General features: G+C 46.3%; 1 protein-coding gene across 1 annotated transcript in view; it reads right to left on the reverse strand.

Annotated features, from left to right (window-relative positions):
• Positions 1-15501, reverse strand: part of LOC116839988 (exocyst complex component 1-like) — a 63561-nt gene extending 48060 nt beyond the window's left edge. The window contains exons 1-3 of the mRNA XM_032806324.1: positions 15449-15501; positions 8868-8997; positions 5016-5146 (exon numbers count right to left, since the gene is read on the reverse strand). Of these exons, the coding sequence (XP_032662215.1) occupies positions 5016-5146; positions 8868-8991 (255 nt within the window). The 5' untranslated portion in view covers positions 8992-8997; positions 15449-15501. The remainder of the gene's footprint in view (positions 1-5015; positions 5147-8867; positions 8998-15448) is intronic.
• Between the last annotated feature and the right edge of the window lie 6533 nt (positions 15502-22034).

A 22034-nucleotide genomic window follows, 5' to 3' on the forward strand; every position in this document is an offset into this window, starting at 1 on the left:
AGGGGAAGCCCTGGGTACCAGAGAAAAAAATGTCAGTTCCCCCTTGTAATGGGGTGGCTTGCCCCTTAATGTCTGGAGCTCCTGGGGCTAGCCAAACCTGATTACTGAAGGAGGGCTAGAAACCCCCAAACTAATGGAAGAGAGACATTGAACTGAGGTTGGAGCCTGGAAGCCCAGTATATATCTGAGGACATTAAAGTGGACCCCAGGTACAGAAATGTTTTAATTTCCTGTTGAGTGTGTTTGAGGAGCCCTGAAGAAGGGGAAAGCAGAGGACACAACGGGGTGCTTGGGTGGTGCTCAGCCCAGTTACACCCCTTTTTAGCCCTTCAATGACAATTAAAAAGAAGAGCAGAGGAATTGCCAAGACCAGGGGTACCTCTGGCTCCTGCCCCTGACTAGGACTGAAGCCCTCCTTGTGGTATAGATGCAACAGGACTGTTCTGTAATCAACATAAAAGGGATGCTTCATTGAGGCTGTTGCACACTGACAGACCCTATGGTTATTTCTAGCTCCCAGGCTAACACAGCCTGTGCTACCTACTGTCACCATCTGGGGTCTCCTGAAGTCCCAGGCCTGGACTTGGCCAGCTCCATTATAGGGCCCAAGGCTGACTGCTTCTGGGGCATAATGGAGTAAGGGTATACAGAGTGATCAGCCTTGGAATATTCCACTCAGCCTGGCGTCTTTCTCAGCCAGCTCATTAGCACTGCGCTGTCCCAGCTTCTGGGAAGTTTGGAGGCAGCATTTGTTATTATTGATCCTAATAATAATAATAATAGGCTCAGACTTTATGATGATTTATTTAGTCTTATGACACTTTACAGGGTGCTTTCTAAACACCTGAAAGTGATACATCACACTCCCACACTGCTTTATAGGCTCACTAGCAGTCTCTGGAACAGCTTGTAGCAGTGCTGTCTGCAGGGAATTTACAACCAGCCTGGTTTATAGCACGCCTTATAAGGCGCTATTAAAGCAGGGGGCTATCCAGGAATCGTTCCATAAATATTAATACAGTTTTTGTCAAGGGAGCTATAACTTAAAGCACAGAAGAATCTGCAATGTCAGGGCTCTGACAGCACCAGGGGAGGGCAGGTTCCTCATGAAACACAAGCTCGGTATACAGGAGCAGGCTGTGAGATGCAGGGGTTCGTTGGATGAAGCATAAGCTGTGAAAAGTCCTTGCAGCCTGCCTGGTTTTGACCATTCACTTTCATTTTGAAGCAGAGGGAGGTTTTCCCAGAGTTGCATTAGTTAAAATGTCCCAGTGTCGCTCATGCTCAGTAATTCATTCTCAGTGGTTTCCACAAGTTGTGTGTATGTATCATAGAATCATAGAATATCAGGGTTGGAAGGAACCTCAGGAGGTCATCTAGTCCAATCCCCTGCTCAAATCAAGACCAAAACCAACTAAATCAACTTTGTCAAGCCTGACCTTAAAAACCTCTAAGAATGGAGATTCTACCACCTCCCTAGGTAACCCATTCCAGTGATTCGCCATCCTCTTAGTGAAAATCTTTTTCCTAATATCTAACCTAAAACCGCCCCACTGCAACTTGAGATCTTTACTCCTTGTTCTGTCATCTGCTACCGTTGAGAACAGTCTAGATCCATCCTCTTTGGAACCCCCTTTCAGGTAGTTGAAAGCAGCTATCAAATTCCCACTCATTCTTCTCTTCTGCAGACTAAATAATCCCAATTCCCTCAGACTCTCCTCATAAATCCTGTGCTCCAGTCCCCTAATCATTTTTGCTGCCCTCTGCTGGACTCTTGCCAATTTTTGTAGGTGGTGGTGGTGAAGTGGGGAAGGTGGCTCTCTGAGTTTGTTCTGAAGTGGAGGAGATGGTCTGTGTGTTTCTAGTGGTTGATTCACAACAGGTGATGGAGGGATCATTTCTAGGCACTTGGGCTTTTCTCCAGGGAAGGATGGAATTGCAGCCTCCTGGGAAATAGAGTGTCCTTCCTAGGGGCATAAGGGGGTGGACTTGCAGTATTTCCTTTCTGGAAGGTTGGCCCATCAGCAGACCCGATAACAAAACTTTGACTGGTATAGCTGAAGGTGCAGTACCCAGCCCATATAAGCAGAAAGGCCATCCACTCTGATTCTCACAAGCCTGTCTCTGCATTCTACAAGCTGCCTTCACGGGACAATTCAAGTGTCCTGAATGGACTTATGATGGGGTGTCTACCCTGCAGAAGTGATGAAAGGGTTAGTGTAGGTGTGAGAGGCCAATTAACCCACATGGTTGCACGTTGAGGGTGGGCCAAGCTTAGTTATAGATGAAACCCAGCTGGGGAGGAGCTGGTTTGTGCTATGAAGAGAGGAAGTGTGGTGCAGAAGGAGGCTGCAAGGAGAAAGGGAAGGAACTCCGCAGTTTGTCTGTGGGTACTAAAGGATAGAGAGACTGAGTCAGGGAAGAGGCTCTGGGGGAAAGCCGGTCCTTGGAATTTCTCCTGAGTGATGAGGTCTAGTGAGAGGCCAAGAGAGATGTGAAGCAGGCTCTGGTGATGGTTTTGTACAGCACAGCAGGATCTGGACTTCCAAGGAGAGAGCTCTGGGAGATGTTCAGCTGAGCAGGGGAAATGTAAGAGACATGAAAGAACAAGGTCCAGGAGGGCAGAAGTTGGGTTAAGTTTGTACTGTTGGTTTAGAATTTTATGGGTGGGGATTCCAGGGGAGAGTCCTGTAAGTTCTGGCCCTGAGAGAAGGGTGAACCCAGCAAGGCTATGAGGAGAAGACCAGCAAAAAGTCTTTAGTAGGAAGAAGTCCAGGATGCAGCAGCGAGGAGTCTGATAGAGCTGACCTTGGTTGCTGGTACAAGGGCCTGGGGAAGGTGATGCATGTCCCAGGGAAGATGATGGGCATGCCCTGAGAAGAAAACGACAACTGAGAGCCTTGAGCAAAGGGGAATAGGGACTCTGGGCCTAGAGTTGAGAGCTGAAGCCGAGATGGATGGATACATTCTCCTATTTGTTGGCCTTTATTACCCCTTGAGGAGAGAGACTTTAAAGTGACCTCGCTGGAGGGCTGAATAATGAGAAGAGGCAGATCAGCAGGGCCGAAGCAGCTGTTGGCATAGGGTGTGAGGTGAGGAGAGCCCACTATATCACCCAGCCAAAAGGGGACGCATCTATGGGAACCGCAGCCTGGTGGCGGTGTGACTTTGTACAGTGATGTTAGCATGGTGGTGTTGCATTCGTAAGGATGAAAGTTTGTCTCTAGTTGAGATAACATCATGATGCAGACATATCCCAGCACACCAGTGCAGTCTTCTCGTGAGGTTATTACACCCTGCATAATAAATTCAAATGCTAGGCAATGTCTATGTTTCTGGGGTGCAACATGTGGTACTCGGTTTGTTGCCCATTTGCCACAACGCCTGCTGCTATGGCGCAAAATGTTTTAAATTTCTATTTTGATTCTTTCCTTAAGACTGTCATCACAGAAAAGCATGGTCTAGTTTGCTACTGGTATGAAACTATTATGCCTTTGTTTTCTGTGTACTGTCCCTCTTAGATCTCCAAACACTGGGCTGTCTGCCAAGATAGGCAGCCACTTTTTTGTCCAGGTCAGTGCAGACTGTTACAAAGGAGAAACACTACATGCTTGTGGAGCCTCTACTTTTTGTTCATTCTTGTTTTGTTGTTCTCTTAAGACCTGACTGGGCCTGGAAAGACTCCACTGATTTAATGGGGAGTAGAATCCGGGCTGTCGTCTAAATTAAATATCAGGCTGGTGGAAAGTATCTGTGTGCTGTCTGTGCACGGCAAAACATAACAAAATGAAATATCAGTTCAGCTTGCAACCTTTGATCAAAACCTCCCTGCAAAGTTGGAAGTATTATTTTCTAAGCAAGTCCTAATGAGCAGGCTGTTTCTCACCTTTTTTGGTGCCTACAGCATGTCTTTGAGACAGAATGGAAAACTATTTAGATGACTTCCTTTCATTTATTTCTATGTTTGTACAAACATGGGCTCATTGCCAAGGCCCCTGGCACAGTCCCATTAATAAAAAACTAATTATAACAAATTTAACGTGCTGCCAGCAACAGGCAGCAGAAATAAAATACTTCTTTCCAAGAGCTCACTGCCAACTGCCATAATGTCACCATTGAAGCACAAACTGACAGCAACCGAGCACCCCCATTTTCCAAGAAACATCCTTTCAATAAATACCCTCTGCTTAAGCATTAAATAGCTGAGACAGATGCCTGTAAATAACCCGTATCAAAGTGGGCAAATGGGTCTTGTAATGGGTTCTGCAAACAGTGGGTGATCTCTCAAGTGGAGAGCTTTACAGAGTTGAGGACATAGTCCATCTCCAAGTCTGTATGAGGACTGCAAGAAAAAGTGCTTGAAGGCTCTCATTTGTCAGGAGGGTGCAGGTTATGTATGACTATAATGAGTGACTGTTGCACTAACAGGACCTGATTCAACTCCCATTTAAATCAGTGGATGCTCCTGTTGGCTCCGGTGAGAACTGGACCAGGCTATGCCAATGCAACATTCTCTCATTGCTCAACCCGCTCTGAGTTCCATTCAACCTGTCAGTGCTACTCTCATCCCACTACTTCTTTCTGTCAAGGAAGGAGGAGCATTTCCCTGCTTGCTACCCCTCCCCCACGTCCTAAACAGCCCTACCCCCAGCCCAAAAGAGACATGAGAAAAGAAAAATCCAAAGCACTCCAGTAGGGTTGGTGCATTCTCCAGGAATGGGCAAACCCAGGGCAAAACCTGCTCAAGGAAAGGAAAAGACTGGCATGTTTCCTGCAGTGATTTTATTGAGCTCAAGGTTGTTCCACCTTGTTTCATTATGGATTAAAAGCAATTTGGGTCCATTCTCTCATCCTCATCCCCTGTCTACATACACATGCTCTCTTCTTACTGAAAACTAGGACCAGGGCTAAGTACCTCTGGCTTCACATCCTCTGCCCATCCAATCTTCTCTCTGTTCACCATCACATATTCTCTCATGCCCTTTACCCTGATAGGAAGCAGCAGTTAACAGTACCTGATTGACATTCTTCCCATCTACCAGCTTCAGATCCTTTAAGGGCCACCTGTCAGTCATCTTGTACTGATCACCTCGATCTGCCTTCTTTACCTTCTCTAGGAACAACTGCATTGGCCTACAAGCAGCCACTGGATGGGAGGAAGTGGAAAAAACTGATGTTACTGCTGGCCCGAGACACACATTCAAAGTGCACAAGTATGTATCTGACTGGCTGATATGTAGGGGTACAAACACTGCATTGACTCTGCTTTTCAGTGAATGCTACCACAAAGATTTGCTCTCTTAGAACTATGTGAATGAATTTCCTGATTCAGAACCTAGGTTTCCCCTACTCTAGGTGAGTGACTAACCATCAGGCTGTTGAATCAGTTAGGTTCTTGCAACAACTCGTGTTGGTGCTGTTCAATTTTTGTATAAATAATTAAATATTCATTAGGCCATGGAGGCTCCCTAGACTGGCAGTTAGGGCACTCTCCTCAGATGTATGAAATCCAGGTTCAAGTCCCTGCTCCATAACGGGAACTTGAACTCACATCTCCCATATCAGTCCTCTAGCCACTGGGCTATTGGCTATTCGGGGGGATGTGTGAGAGTGGGGTCTCTCTCTTATGTTTCTTCACACCGATTTTTTGAAAGGTATAGTGTTCTATGCCTGTTTTTCACAAAATGGAATTCTTGTTTGCTGACCAGCCTAAAATGGTCAGTAATGAGTAACCCAGGAGACCAGAGTATGGAAACTCAATCTGACTTAAGCTCCTAAATCAATTAGATGCTGCTGAAACTCTCTGTCGAGTAATAGACAGAATTATGTTGCTCTTCGATACTGCACCTGTTATAAGTTGTTTGCTCCAGACGGATCTTTAAATTAAATTACATGTTGTCATGATCTTTACCAAAAAGGTGGCATGTAAAATATCACTGGAAAACTAATAACTCACTGATCATTAATATTGAGTTATGTATGTACAGGATGTGTACAAAGAGTTAAATATGTGTAAAAATTATGTACCATATATTCTCGTTCATAAGCTGAATTTTTTTGGTAAAAAAAGGGAAGCACCAAAGAAGGGAGTCGGCTTATGAATGGGTATAGAGAGGGAGAGGTGGGACACAACCCCTCCCCCCAACAGAGGGAGCAAGGAGGGGCAGCACAGCCACAAGGGAAGAGGTTGGGCCAGAGTCTCTCCACTTCTGGCCATGCTGCTCTTTCCCCAGCCTCCGAAGCAGCTGCAGCTCCAGGACTGGCAGGCTGGAGCCGTGCCGCCCGGCCCCACCCCCCAGAGCAGGCTGTTGCCATGCTGCCTGGCCTGCCGGAGCACACTGCAGCCGGGCCACCCGGCCCAGCCCACTGGAACATGCTGTGGCTGTGCTGCCCAGTCTGGCGCGCCAGAGCAGGCTGCGGCCGCGCTGCCAAGCCTGCCAGAGCAGCTCCAGCCAGGTCAGAGACATCCTCTCCGGCCCTCCCCAGATAAGGTGGGAAGAGATGGGCTGGGGAGAGTGCAGGGGTCCCGGGCTACGGATGGGGTCACGTGGGGGGTGGTCACAGGGGTTACTTCCCTAACTCCCAGCTTCTCCCCCCCCAAAAAATTCCCCACCAGTTGCTGTCCCAGCCCGTCAGGGTAAGCAGCTGGCACGCTGGGACACTTTGTTTACTTAGGTTTACCTCTGTGCCTGCGGATGCTTGAGGTAAACAAACCATCTCGGCTCACCAGCGGCTTATCCTGATGGCTTGGGAACCAATGTTTGCTGAACCCTGAATTATAGGGTTGGCTTAAGAACAGGTCATAAAAATTTTCCATTTTTACTTATCCATCTTGCGAGGGTTGGCTTATAAATGAATCAGCTTATGATCGAGTATACACAGTATGTTTGGCAAGTAATGCATAAGCCCAGTCTACCCTAGATATAGAAATGTGTATTTGCTTGTCTGATCCTCCTGATCATCTGGCAGAGACAATGAAGGTATATTTACATAAAAGGTAAATAAAGCTAGCAACCTGATGAGTGGGGGGAGAGAGGGTCTGAATCTCAAATGATAAGCAACCGAATGTATACAATGTTACTGTATTATAAATGGGTCTTGGGTAATGTCTTTTATGTAAGTCTGTGGCACATTGGTGATCAATATAACTGTGAAATATCTGTATTAATACTGCCTGAGGAATTATGGATACTCCCCGATATTATACTTTACAGTCTGACCAAGCACGGGCAGAAACAGGTTTTTTCCCTTACAACAGTGTTTCCCAAACTTGGGACACCGCTTGCGTATGGAGCCCCTGGTGGACCAGGCCGGTTTGTTTACCTGCCGCATCTGCAGGTTCACCGATTGTGCCTCCCACTGGCTGCAGTTCACTGCTCCAGGCCAATGGGAGCTGCTGGAAGTGGAGGCCAGTACATGCCTTGGCCCGCGCTGCTTTCTGCAGCTCCCATTGGCCTGGAGCAGCGAACCACAGCCAGTGGAAGCCACAATCGGCCGGACCTGCAGATGGGGCAGGTAAACAAAGCAGTCTAGCCTGCCAGGGGCTTTCCCTACAAAAGTGGTGTCCCAAGTTTGGGAAAGACTGACTTACAGGAAGGCCACGATCTATCCATCTTGAATGTAAATTAAGCATTATGGAATCCAAACAATGGAAGCCAAAACAGAAAGCAATTTTGGTATCCATCACTGTGCCAGCGCTCTTGAAATCTCAGAATGTTGGGGCCATCAACCAAGAAGATTGAAGTCTCTGGGAATTGAATATAGGTGAGAACTTGGTTAGGCAAAGATTGTAACTTGTTGAAATTAAGTATTAGAGTATTCTTACTTCTGTTTGTCATCATTTCTGTCTTTATTCCTTATACTTGGTGTCACTTAAACCTGTGATGTTCTTTAATAAACTTGTCTGTCTTTTACTATGAACTAGTTCAGTGCGTGATTGAAGTAAGAGTTTATCAAACCCCAGTTAAATTAAAAAGCTGCTGTGGTCTTTTTAAAGGAGCAATGAACTTAACTTTTAAGAATATTCCAGCAGAGGGTTTGGCTGCTGCAGAGAGATGTCTCTGGGGAACTTGGAAGTTGGGATTCACTGTTTGCTACCTGCTAGGCAAGATTTGATCAGGCAGAATCCTGAAGAGTTGGCTGGCATGGCAGACAAGTTGGTGTGTCAGGGAGCTGTCACACAGCCTAGCAATAGCAAAATTCTCATTTGCTGAGGCTAAGAGGGGTAACATAGTAACTCACAATTCTGGGAACCTCAGCTGATTGTCATATTGGCAGATGGTTTGGGGGAAATTTGGGACTGGGAGGGAGTTGGGGTCACCCTGAAAAGAGTAACTGGGCTCTGGAAGCCAGGGTGTGGCCTGCATGCTTGTATGTTGGCAGGCATAGTCAGGGCAGTAGCCCAGCATTTAAGTCTTCCAGGGTTGCAAGGCGGGTGATGACACAACCCCTGACTGGTCTGGGCTGAACCCCAAAGAGTCACAATGAGATATTAATGGGAATAATAATTCTTATGTAGGGAGCAGCCCTCTAAATTATTAGCCTTTCTGTAAGCTGTTGGAGATCTTTATGCAGCCAAAGCAAACCCCTGCCTCCTTCATCTCTAGCTCTCAACATACTATGATGTGAAATCTTGTGATAAACACAATTTCCCACACTAAGATCCGGGTACCTTTTGATTTTAATATTAAAAGTATCGTGTAAAAATGACAAGTACCTTCTCCAAAGCCAGGAAATTACCCACCAGAGATGAAATCAACAGTGCTTCTAAAATACCTTACCACATCACAGCAGCCTTTTCCATGCCATTTTCTCTGTGCCACCAGGGCACTAACCAACTATCCTCCCTGTACTAGCAGGACACTCACCAACTACACAGAGGATGGAGTTCTTCCTCTTCCTTCCCGTTTTCCAGACATGGATAATTTCCAGCAGTCTCTCATTCTGGGGGTTAAACACATCCTTCTCCAGTAAGATCCAGGGAGAGGCCATGGCGAGCTGTGCAAGAGACAGCAAGCAACAATTATTGTGCTCTTTCCCCTTACACTTGTCTGTCATCAGAACCTGGGTGACAGTCCCCTTGGGCCTCCACTCCCAGGGTATGGAAATAGAGAAGTGCCTGTCTGTTTGATGCACTTTGATAAATATGCATTATTACACAGACACTGTAATTCTATGGCTCTGAGTCTTCAGTGCCTTGTACCTTGTGTTCAAAGTGAGTGCAGAGTAGGTTGTCATAGATTTTTTTAGAGCCAACAGGGACAATTATGGTCATGTAGTCAGACCTCCTGCACAACACAGTGATTCCTGTATCAGCCCATAACTCCTGATTGTCTTTTCGAGAGATGTCCAGATCAGATTGTTTGGCTATGGCTACACTTAAATGGCAGAGCTGCAGCGATGTAGCAGTTCAGTGTACACATGCACTCCAGCGATGGGAGGGTTCTCCCATCATTGTAGTTAATCCACCTCCCCGATCTAGCACTGTCTGCAGCAGGGGTTAGGTTGGCATAGCTACAAGTTTCAGGGGTTTATCACATGCCTGAGAGCTGTAGCGATGCTGAAGTACGTTTTCAGTGTAGTGCAACCCTTAATGTTTCATACTCACTGTGACCTGGTGTAAATAACACCCAAAAATTCAAAGCACTGGAGAGTTAGGCCTAGTATTTGAGAAGAATCTTAAATATTTCCCAGTTCTCAATGCATTTCAAATACAGAGCAAGGAGTAGCAGATTCACTAACACAACATTGTAATGACTATCTCACATTAATACAGGAATTTCAATTCCCAGGAATATCAAACTGCTTCAACTGTGAGCATGTCTCCCCTCATGCTGGTATAAATCAGGATTAAATCCATCAAAGTCAATGGAGTTACACAAGTTTAAAACTTGCATCATAACAGTGATGACAATCAAGCGCCAGTGTGTATATAGTCATATAGGACTAGAAACTGTCCTTAAATACAGCCCTAAGCAAGGGATGATGCATAAATTGCACCAACCCAGGCATTGTACCAAGAGGCTTGGGGACTCGGTACAAACTTTTTGAGTTTGAAAATTCCCACCATGTGACTTAGCTCACCAATCAAAACTAGCGATACTGGGGGAGGGAACCCTGAAAAATCAAAATGCAAAGACCCAGAACAACCAACAGGCTACTTTTTTTTTCATGGAAAGTTTCCTTCCAAAAGATAAGGTTGTTTGTTTGTATTGTTTGTTTTCTAAATTAAAGTGACTTGGTAAAAAATTCTTTTCCAAAATTTAATAAAAGCCCAAATGTTGATTAAAAAATATATATTTAGTCAAAAATATTTGGTCTGTTTTGTAGAGAGCCTCGTTCATGATTGGGACTCTTAGATGTGACCATAATACAAAATATTAGTTTTCATGAATGGTGTAATAAAGAACTTTTACCATTACACACATCATTTAAACATTAACAACTGTGGACATCACCAGCTAAGGTTAACTGTAGAATTCCCAAACCCAACCTTTACACACTATGAATCTGTGCACATGCATTCTCTGGACATGTTTTTAAGTAGTAAATAAATGCTTAGGAAAGGGTGTGGCAGCGTAATGAAAGAAGAGGAGTACTGAGGGTGAGCAGAGGCCGAGTACAGGGGGAGATGTAGACTGGTAGCATGCCTCTGGGTTGTCCTAGATATTGGGGGACCTTAGGAGCAACAGGGCTGTCCAGGGGATTCAGGCGGCCTGGGGCAGGGCCGGGTCTTTGGTGGCAGTTCAGCGGCGTGTCCCTCTCAGAGGGAAGGACCCACTGCCAAATGCACCTGAAGAATGAAGTGGTGGCGGTAGAGCAGCCTAAGTGCCGGTGATCACGGCTTTTTTATTTGTTTTTTTGGGGAGGGGGGTTTGTGTGCTGCTAACGGCGCTTGTACTTACCAGGCGGCACTTCGAGGCTTCGGCAGCACTTCAGCGGCGGGTCCTTCACTCGCTCCGAATCTTGTGCTGCATTGAAGGACCCGCTGCCAAAGACCCAGAGCGAGTGAAGGGCCTGCTGCCGAAGTGCTGCCGAAACCCTGGAGTGGCTCATGGGGCACTATGGGGCTCCGGGCCAGGGGAAAATTGCCCCACTTGCCCCCCATCTGGGCGGCCCTGAGGAGCAATGGGGCAATTTGAGGACTTGGTCATCTTGGTCATTACCAGCTAAGACCTTGAGATTCTAGAATTTGAGCTAAAAAGTGAGTCTCCAGACTGGACACTGATGAGGCACAGAGGGGCACAGGGAACACATACTGGGCAGTGGAGGCTACTTGGACAGCTGAAGGGCCCTGCTTTCCTCTTACTCTAGGCTTTACAGGCTTCTGGGGGTCCCCCCTGTGCTGTCCATCTGACTGCTTTACCTCAGTGGGCCTAACTAGGCTACTGAGGACTGACTGGGCCTCCAAGGCCCTTAGGGGTGGGGAAATGGAGCCAACGCTCCCACCTAGGCCTATCTACACTGGCTCTGTCCAGAGCCATCCTACATTGGCTTAGCAAAACACCTTTGAAATAGCTGCATCCAATTGGCATTATGTAGCGATTTTGAAGTCTCAGAGCAGGTGCCCACGGTTAAATACTCCCCCAGTCCCCCAGACACAGCAATCTCTCCTGCAGGCCGCATTCTCCCCTGTGCAAATGCTCTGCCCCATTAATGCTATCCCTCCCTGCAGTCTAGCACTCCTCAGTGCCCTCCCAACCCTCCTCCCCTCAGTTCGCACCCCCACCCATAACCCCTCCAGGCCCCTTGCACACAAGCTGGGCAGTGCTCCTTGCGCAGCAGCTCCTGCTGCTGCTGGGCCAGAAGCTACTTCTCCTTCCCTCACTTGCTGGCTGCTCTCCCCCTCAGCACCCTCCACAGGCTCCACTGGGTCGGTGTTTGGGTGAAGGGGATTGGCTGGCAGGAGCAGGAAGGGACAGAGTCTCAGCCACCACAACAGCTCCTCTCCTCCAGTTCCCCCCAGCACTGTCACCACCACCCCTGGATTAATGGATTACTCTCCCTCATGATCTGAGCCTGGGAGACATCTCAGGTCTTCCAGAATCATAGAGAACAGGCAGGGCACTTGCCAAGTGAGTAAAATGGGCTTCTCTAGTCTCCCTCCCAGCACTGTATAGCTCCAATCCACTGGAGGAAGGGTTCAGAAGGACCATCTCCCCTGGGGGAATCTTACACAGTCAATGCCCTGTGCAGAAACTGTGAGGCACCCAGCCTGGGTGGGACACTGGGACTCTGAAAAATGGCTGCCACTGATATGGGTGGGCTGAAAATCATGAGACACTGGTAGGAGAGTTTAACATGCACACAATTTTTGATTGATTAGCAAATAAACACTTGTAACTGGGCACTTTCCAAACTCGCTGAGAAATCTCTTCTCTGACACTATTTTAAGTATCCCAATATGCAAACAAATCAGCTGCTCCAGTCAGAAATTAGAAAGGGTAAAAACAAGGGAATAGAAAATCAAGTAAAAGTAGAAGCTTTAACTATGGAATCATGGGTATTCCTCCCTGTTTCTGTATTTCTCCTTTGATCTTTGTTATTAGGAAAACAGGGTAGGGGTAGGAGTGGTTAAATTCTCCTCCCAATTACATTGCTATACGCCCCTTTGACTTCCTCAGTTGTACCAGTCTAGCTGAAAGAGAGAAATTTGTATTTTTCATCTGCTACTATTGATTATGCACCTGAACGTACTTCTCAGCACACAAAGGCCTAAATGTGGAACATGATGTGTGATCAAGTCTCAAAATAAAAAATACCTAGCTCTTATATAGCTGTTTCCATCACTAGATCTCAAAGTATTTTATAAAGGATGTCAGGATCCTTATCCCTTGAACCTGAATGCCTAGTATTAACTGAGGATATTGAGCTGGTTGAAAATCACAATTCCTATCATGCGGGAGGTGGTGTGTCCTGGCAGATGTAGTCGAGACAGCTAGCCCAGCCTAGGGTGACTAGATGTCCCAATTTTATAGGGAGCAGGGACAATCCCGATATTAGGGGATTTTTCTTTTATAGGTGTCTATTACCCCCCAGCCCCTGTCCTGATTTTTCACACTGGTTATCTGATCACCCTAGACCAGCCCACAGATGAAGATGGATGCATGAGGTACCTGACTACAGTGGCGTGGCAGCAGCACAGGCAGACACAGATTAACATCAAACTGATTCAGAAACAAACATTTTGATTCAGGTTGACAAACTGGAATGTTTTGATGTGAGTTGATCCAACTTGAAAGGAAATATTTTCTTTAGATTTCCCGGATGGAACATTGAAAAATTTCAGGAAAAAAATGAAATTCTCTCATGGAAAATTGCACTTAGGGGTAAACTGCATTTTCTATTGAAAATATATTTTGTTGGAAAATTCCTGAGCCAGCTGTACTCTCTAACCGCAGGTTCCTGGTCCTGTATTTCTATTATAAATAGTGTTTGACACTGAAAGGGAAGGGATGCCAGTTAGTGACTTTATCATCATTTCGGCAACAGTCGATTGTGACTGTAAGGAGGTGCCCTGGCTCCCCGCCGCACCTGAGGGGGAAGAGCCAGAGCAGGCATCTCTGTGGATGGAGCCAGTACCCCCTGTTCCCGCCCCCCGGAAGTCAAGGGGCAGGACAGGAAGTATAAAAACCAGGGCCCAGAGCTCAGTTAAGCCCAGGACGCCGAAGGGCACAGATGTGGAGGCCCGAGCTCCCGCTCAGCCCAGCTTGCCTTGTGCTCACTACTCAGAGGAGTGCTGGCCGGACCTACCTCAGGCCCGGTATCCAGAGGAGCGCTGGCCGGACCTGCCCCGTGCCGGGTATCCTGAGGACCCTCAGCCTGAATTACCCTGCGCCCGCTGGCCGGAGGAGCCGCCAGAGCCTGCTACCCCCCAGTTCTCCGAGGAACCTATGGTCTGGGACCCGCCGAATTACGCCGACGGAGGGCAGGTACCGGGGGAGGGGGAAATTGGAAGTAGCCCGGGGGCGGCTGACTACAGTCAGGCCGCAGAAGGCCCCGAGCCTATGGCCGTGTGTATCGGCTAGGATCCCCACTGACCACCCTCTCAGTGTGTTTCGTTTGGGAGCCCTACTGATCACCTTGTCAGTGTGTTTCGGTCCGGATTCCCACTGACCGCCTTAGCGGCGACCGCCGCTACCAGGGCCCCGGGCTGGAACGCAGAGGAGTGGGTGGGCCTGCGTTCCTCCTGCCACCCGTAACCGGCTGGCAGAATTCCCCCTTCACCCAGAAGCCCTGAGCTGTACTACAGTTTGTTTGGTGCCCGTCCTGCCTAAGGGCCAGGGCCCCTAGACTTTGTTACCGCTCTGCCCTGCCTAAGGGCCAGGGCCTATAGACTTTGCTACTGCTCTGCCCTGCCCCAAAGGACCAGAGCCTGGACTGTTTGTTGCCCCGCCCTGCCTAAGGGCCAGGGCCTATAGACTTTGCTTGCTCAGCCCCTGTGACCAGGAGCTGAGCCTGAACTGTTTGTTGCCCCGCCCTGCCTAAGAGCCAGGGCCCATAGACCTCATTTGCTCGACCCTTGAGTACAGGACCGGAGTGGACCCCGTCCCGCTGCATAGAAGGAGGCGCCCTGGCTCCCCGCCACACCTGAGGGGGACGAGGCCCGAACCGACCGGCTTACAGTGACTTTGTAAACAGAGTCTATCAATTTCAAGTTGGGAATAAACTGCAAGGAATCCAGGAAGCAGAGATTGTGTTTGATACAAATGTGTTAGTAATTAAGAACCAGAAAAGAAAAAGTGTGAAAACAAAACTATTTTGAAGGAACAGCATTGATTTTAAAATAATGATTTTTAAAGTTTCCCACATGACATCAGCAATTTCTTAATATAAATAGGGATTGTGCAGCTAAACCAAATAAATTAAACCCTTCATGTACATCTTACTTAGACTGTGATTAACGTTTCAGCTTGACTGCTTATTTACACAGAGTGCAAGAAAGAGATTTATCTTTACAATCATTCTGCTGCTGTGGCATCTCTTTGAATGCAATCCTCTAACTAGGTTTTCTTTGCCTCTTCATTCTCGAGGGCTTTTCAACCCTCTCCTTTTCAGGCCTCACTAATGATATTCACCTACAAAGAGACACCTGATGGCAGCCTTGAGACCAGACCATATACACCTGCTATTTTGAACTCATTAATACATCTGTAATAGGACCTAAGCATTTCCCCTTAAGGGAAATGATTGAAAATCAAGCTAATGGAAGGACCACCATCTCCTCTCTAACTTATTACAGAAAGCACAACATCTTCTCTGAATGTAACCAAAAAGCTATCTGTAACTGAGCTATTTTAATCCCTTGTTTTCTAGAAAGAATCTGTAATATTTAAGGATCTCGTTGAAACCCACCCCAGGGATTTGCACAAAAATCCAGATCACCAGTCCAAAAAGGGTACAAACAGCAAGATAAACATTAAAAAGAGGAAGATCGTTGAGACTTTACCAGCCGTATCTTGTTGAGGACAAATTGTGGGATTTCAGTCGCAGGAAGCTTTAGAACAGGAAACGGTATGTTGGTGAAATGAAAGCTTTAAGAACAAAACAGGAAGTCTGAAGAACCTGAGTGATGGTTCTGAAAGCAGCAGACTTGAGGCTGGGGCAGGAAATAGCTCATGCGAACATCCAGAGCAGAGAGCAGCACAAAACAGGTGTGGCTTAGAATAAGCAAAGTGTCAAAGCAGCCAGAGATAAAATCAGTTGTTGGCAGGAGGCAAAATGGTGTGAAATTGGCTTGTCTTTTCTTTGTCTGAAAAGGTTTGAGGTTCTGAATGGAAGAGAGGTATGGTGCGAACAGCTCACAACAGGACATTGCTTTTCTCCGTACTGCATAACGATGGCCATCAAATTCTTCTCCTATAAAAGGGTGATTTCAGGGCTGTTGTACTATAGATTTTAGAATGAGACAGAGTAATGATGGGATTGTGATAGACCCTGTTTCAGCAAAGCACACGAGCAGATGCTTATCTGTAAGCATGTGTTTTTCCCACTGAAGTCAGTGGGTTGGTAGATGTTTTAGAGAAGTTTGGGTGTAGGTCTTGTGAGTGTCATTCTCATGGCAGAAAGGCCTTTTCAAAGAGGAAGGTTTTGCAGCATTTCCTAAAGTTGGTCAGAGTCTGGATCGGCCTGATCTCTTCTAAAAGATTGTTCCACAGCAAGATCCCCTCAACAGAGAATGCTTTGCTCCAGCTCTCACGTGTTTTGGGCTCTGCTTTGTCCCAGAGAAGTACAGCTGTCAGAGCAGTTCAGAGATTGAAATTTGGTCTTTGATGTAGCTGGGGCTTGAGCCATTAATTTCTCTGGAGATTAGGACCACGGCCTTAAACTGGCATCAAGAGCTGAGAGGGAGCCAGTGGAGGGACTTAAGCCTCATATTCTTGTGGTAACCTGAGCCATGGAGAAGGCAGGCAGCCACGTTCTGTACCAGATGGGGCCCATGAATCATCTGCACATTCAGCTTCAGAGACCACAAATTACAGTAGTCCATCCTGCAAGTGACCAAATGCATAGATCACTGTAGCCAGGTCCTTGTCCATGAGAAAGGGAGGAAGTTTCCGAGAGCTGGAGGTGAAAGAAGGTGTTTTCAGATACTGATGCTACCTGGTCATCCAGGCTTAATGAGGAGTCCAACAGGATTTTGGAGACTTCACACCAGATCCTGTCCCAGGCTGTGACTGCAGCAAGGCCTTGAACAGTTTTGGTGTTGGCTACCTCCTAAAGATGTGCTGAGAGCCCTCAATTCCCATTGACAGCAACAGCTGTTAAAGGTGCATAGGGATCTCTGTAGGAGCAGGCTCCTAGTGCCCAGCAGCAATAGGGTGCCTATAGATGCTCCAGGACATTTACTACCTGTAACTTTTTCATCTGTGAAAGGTCTGACCGGCTGTTGCAGTTGCACCATGGAGGATCCACAGAAGGTCACAGGAAAATGCACTGATGCCTTTTGAGGATGGAAACTGTATTCCAGCCCGGATGAGCCGTTCAGATCTAATTCTGTATACACTGTAGAAGCCTATCCACAGGGGCGGCTCCAGGCATCAGCACGCCAAGTGCGTGCTTGGGGTGGCAAGTCACTGGGGGCGCTCTGCCAGTCGCCATGAGGGCGGCAGACAGGCTGCCTTTGGTGGCTTGCATGCAGTGGGTCCGCTGGTGCTGCAGCTTCAGCAGACCGCCCACAGCCTGCGGGCGGTCTGCCGAAGCCACAGGACCAGCGGACCCTGTGCAGGCAAGCCGCCAAAGGCAGCCTGCCTGCCGTGCTTGGGGCAGCAAAATGCCTAGAACCGCCTCTGCCTATCCATTATAATATAATTTAAATATATTGGTGGCAACCCGTCCCCTGCCCACAAGAGAGTTCACAGTCAAAAGAAATCTAAACTGGCAGGAAGAAAATAAATGATCATTGGAAAGAGGTGACTGTTTAGTTAACCATTTCATTTCCCAAATACTAATAGAATCAGGGTCTCGGGTCCCTTGAAAAGCCACATGAGCTGAGACCATGTCTTCCCACCTGCATCTACGTTAGGCTGTGACCAGAACTGAATGGTGGGCTGTTGATCATGAGTGCAAGGCTTCAGGGCATAACCCACTGGGGTAGTGTCTGTTGGGTAACATACAGTCTGTGATTGGAGAAAGCAGAATCCACATTATTGCTGTGCTTGGTGCTTTGGAAAAACAACTTGTGTAGTTCATAGCACAAAGGACATGACAAGCACAGAGGTGTGTAATTGGATGGGGCAACCCATAATAGCAAAACACGTGCTAGCGCTGCACAATGCAAGAATCTATTAACGTGCTGTAATTTACTGGTAGATTGCAAGGATACTACAGTGGGCCTTCCATTCATGATTTAATATTTTTTCTGTAAATCAGGGCTTCTTAACTTCTTCTGTCTCAAGGAGAGCATTCTGCTTTCCCTGCCTGCCTGCTTGCAACTCCATTAACAGGAATGAGTATTATATACAGTCACATAAAGGGGAGAATAGGCCCCCCTAGTATAAACATAGTTAGGTAGGATAACTCACTCTGGTGCAGTTCAGAACACAAGCACTGACTGCAATGGGATGGTGATGCTTTTTGAAGCCCTATAACTTGTCTGGTATTAAAAGGAAAATACATGTAGTCTGAGCAATGTAAGAAAGAAGTAGCCAGCACGGACAACAATGGTTAATTCAGGCATTCTTTGTAGGAGCTAAAAGCTAGCTTCTGTTAAGCACTGAGCAGTCAAACATCAGCCCAAAGCCAGATCTGCCCCCCTCGACTACTTATCTGGGTCTCATGACACACGTAGATTCTGTAGAATCAAAGCTTGTCTTTTATACATGAGTAAGATTTGAGCCCTTATTATTGTGAAGAAAATCAGCCAAATATAACCACTACACATTTCCCAGCCTGAGTCTGCTGATAGAAGGAAACAGCTGTATGAGAGTTACAAACCAACCCAATTTATCTCAGCAACAACCTTAGACAGTGAGGGTCCGTAGCAATGCATCCCCATGGCATGTTATATGGCTTTATTCCAGCGTTTAAAAGTTCCACAGGGTTATTACTAATCTGGTGCAGCTAGGTTATTTGCAGATGACCATGTGGCCAACCACCAGTCTATAGCTGGGCAATGTCCCCTCCTGGTCTCAAGTCTGATCTTCAGGGCACAATGTGTGGAGACTTTATCTCTAAGGCAGACTGTAGGACCAAAAAGTGCCACCTGGTGATGGATGATGACTTCAGTCCTCTCAAGGCCAGTTCTCAATAATGTATCCTTATTACTGATAACATCAAACCATCTTATGCCTAGTAGTCACTGCTGGTAATGCATATGAAACACCTCCAGCCTCCTGATGTCTTGTTTGAGCAAAATCTGTGTTTCAGATTCATATAAGAGGATCAGAAGCACACAAGTTATAGAAAATCCATACTTTTGTATATCATTTCACCTTCTTTTGGCTCCAGACCTTATGCAGATCCTTCATTGCTGAGGCTGCTAAAGCAATTCTCCTTAGGATGTCCGGCTAGCTGTGCCCATGTGATGACAATTTACAGGCCAGATAGATGAAATTATCCACTACTTCCACAGTTTGTTTGGCAGCACAGAGGTCTTGTGCAGGAGGTCAGACTAGATGATCATATTGGTCCCTTCTGACCTATGAGTCTATGAGTCTGTATCACAACTTTTGTGGCAAAGCTCTGGATTTTTGTTTATGCCCCCAAGAAATGCTTAGCCCAAGGGAAGCTGCCACATGCTGGAAGCTCTCTAGTGCATCTTTAAGGTTGTTTGCATTTTGACTGATGAGGCCAAGAACATCTACATAATCCAGGTTGGTACAAGAGGTTGAACCAACAGTTATATGGGTATTTGTGGAGATATGTTCAAGGAGCCAATCCACTGAGTGGGAGAATGGGGCTGGGGCCAGGACACATCCCTGCTTCACCCTGTATCTTGTGTAAAACATGTTGGACTTATTATCCTCAGGAGAATGTTGGGACCACTAATGACTTGTAGGGGCAGCTCTATCGACAGAATCAAAGGCTGCCTTTAGGTCTACATATGCTGCTCGTAAGGGATGACTGAATTTGCAATGGATCTCAGATGAAAGATGAAGATCAAATAGAGTGCCCATTCTAGATTGCCCAGCACCGAAAACTGATAGCTCTGGGTGACAGCATTTCACGAGAAGAGGCTGAAGCCAGGCGAGTAGGACAAGTGTAAAAACTTTTCTGGGAACAGATAACAGAGTTATTGACCTGTAGCTGCTGCACTCAGTGCATGGGCCTTTTCCCTTATAAAGTAGGATGATGATCTCTTCCTTCCACTCCTTTCATACCTTCCTAACAATCTAAGGCCTGAGAAATTCAGGTGCAATGCTGTTGGGTCCAGCAGCATGCCTGCTTCATAGTTTCTTTATGGCAGATCAAATCTCTTCCAACATAGGTATATCTACACTAGTTTTGGGGTCAGGGACTGCATCTACTACAACTAACGTGTCCAGATTTGGGCATGAAGTCACTTCAGGATGGTTAAGTGCAGTCTCACAATATTCTTTCCATCTTTGCAGGATGACGAACATGTTTTACCATCAGCCTTGTTTATCAGCATAAAACCCATGCAAAGTCCAGTTTTGCATTAAAGTGATTTGAATAGCTTTGAGCGCAGCTTGTAATTTATTAGATCTTATTCCATCTTCTGCCAAGTTCTCAAAATAAGTGTCATGATCCACTTTTGCTCTTGCCCAAAAAATACCTTGTAAATATTTACATTCAATGCCATCATCGTGCAGTCTAGTCTCAGATTTTAACTGCAGAATGTGAAATGTCTCACTAGATAACCCCGGGCATTGCTTGTAACATTTTAGTTTAGGAATGGCATCTGTAGCTTCTCAGATAACTGTGCTTATGGCTGTCCAAGCTGATTCTATGTCGATTTTTTTTATGCATTGTGACAGAGAACGTGTTAGCTAGTGCTGAATTTTCACAGATGCAGTATGCCTTATGTGTCACAACAGGTGCACTCTTCTGTTGAAATCGGGGGGGCATAATTGTCATTTTAGCAATGAGGAGATGACAGTCAGTATTTGTTGGGTCATCTGCACCTCTGCAAATCTGTGGTGACCTTCCTAAACTCCAATTCCAGACCAATATATGATCCAGTTCCTTCCTCATCCAGCCATCATTGAATTTCCAGGGTTTCCAATGAATATCAAAGTGCCTGAACCTACTGTCACTGATGGTAATATTATGAGAAGCGCAAAAGGGGAGAAATTTCAGAGTTGTCATTTATTGTTCCAGAGCAGAATGGCTCAAGAACAGCCTCAAAGCCATTTCTGGAACAACTTGGTGCTGTGTTCATATCTCCAAGTATAATAAAGTTTGTCTTGTGACAGAACAGATTGCATCAATGCTAGCTGCTGATAGACTTCATTTTTTATTAGTGTCTAGCTTCCTCGGTAGGGGTGTAGGCTACAATGACGGAAAGCTGCCCATGACGATGTATCAGCCTGGCATATTAGAAATAGGGTGCCATAGTATGAGTGATTTATTAAAGAGTGGATGGGAGATGAGTGCCATCCTGTTTACATGGTTGGTTCCTCCAGATTATAGTAGAATTGTGTGCTCCATCGAATGTTGACCATTTTTCGTAAGTCTCACTTCAATTGGCCCAGCAACTGCAACATTGAATCTTTTCAAACTAATGAAACCTGGTACCCAACCTCATTTAGGGTTAGTACATTCCCGATGGCAAATCTGGTGGATTTTCTCAAATCAATCGTGGACGCCACAGGCATTGTGGAGCCATTCAGGCATATAATGTGGACCATATTTTATCAGATGCCCCTTGATTCACTCTCTGTCCTTGTGCAAATGACCAAATAAACAAAGGGAAGACATAGACATGGTTTTAACGGTACCCTGAATTATTATTATTTATTTATTTATTTGTGTCCATATTGATACTGTATACAGCAGTAGTTTTGCAAACTAAATGTTCAAGCCAAGAGTCTCAAAAGCATCTACTGGTTTTGGGTACCCAACACAAGACTAATATTCTGTAGTGCTGTTTCCGCCCTTCCTTCTCAAAAGGGATCATGTAGAGATCTTTTTGCTACAAGTCCCAGCAGAGAATTTAAACTGTGTAGTGTTCTTCTGCAGGCATCCATAGTCAACAGTTGGCGGCAAATCTTATTTTAGGCACTTGCAGAGTCCCCACCCTGCTAGTATCTCAGCATCTCAATCTTGATGCATTTATCCTTACATCACCTCTGTGAGGTAGGGGCAATGCTATCCTCATTTTACAGGAGGGGAATCAGGCAAAGCAAAAGTGACGTGCCTGAAATCACACAGGAAGTCTCTTGCACAGGAAGGAATTTGAAGCTTGGTATCCTAATTTTCAGGCCGGCATCCTAACCATTGGGCCATCCTGCCTCTCTTCATAAGAGTATTATGCTGGAAAGAGAATGCATGGCTGTTATCCTGTTCCTCTTCCTCTTTTACTAAAAGTTCTCAGGAAGATGCAGTAGGAGAGGGCCAGAGTTATGCTGGTT

The sequence above is a fragment of the Chelonoidis abingdonii genome, chromosome 8, assembly GCF_003597395.2.
Source record: "Chelonoidis abingdonii isolate Lonesome George chromosome 8, CheloAbing_2.0, whole genome shotgun sequence".
Classification (NCBI taxonomy): Eukaryota; Metazoa; Chordata; order Testudines; family Testudinidae; genus Chelonoidis; species Chelonoidis abingdonii.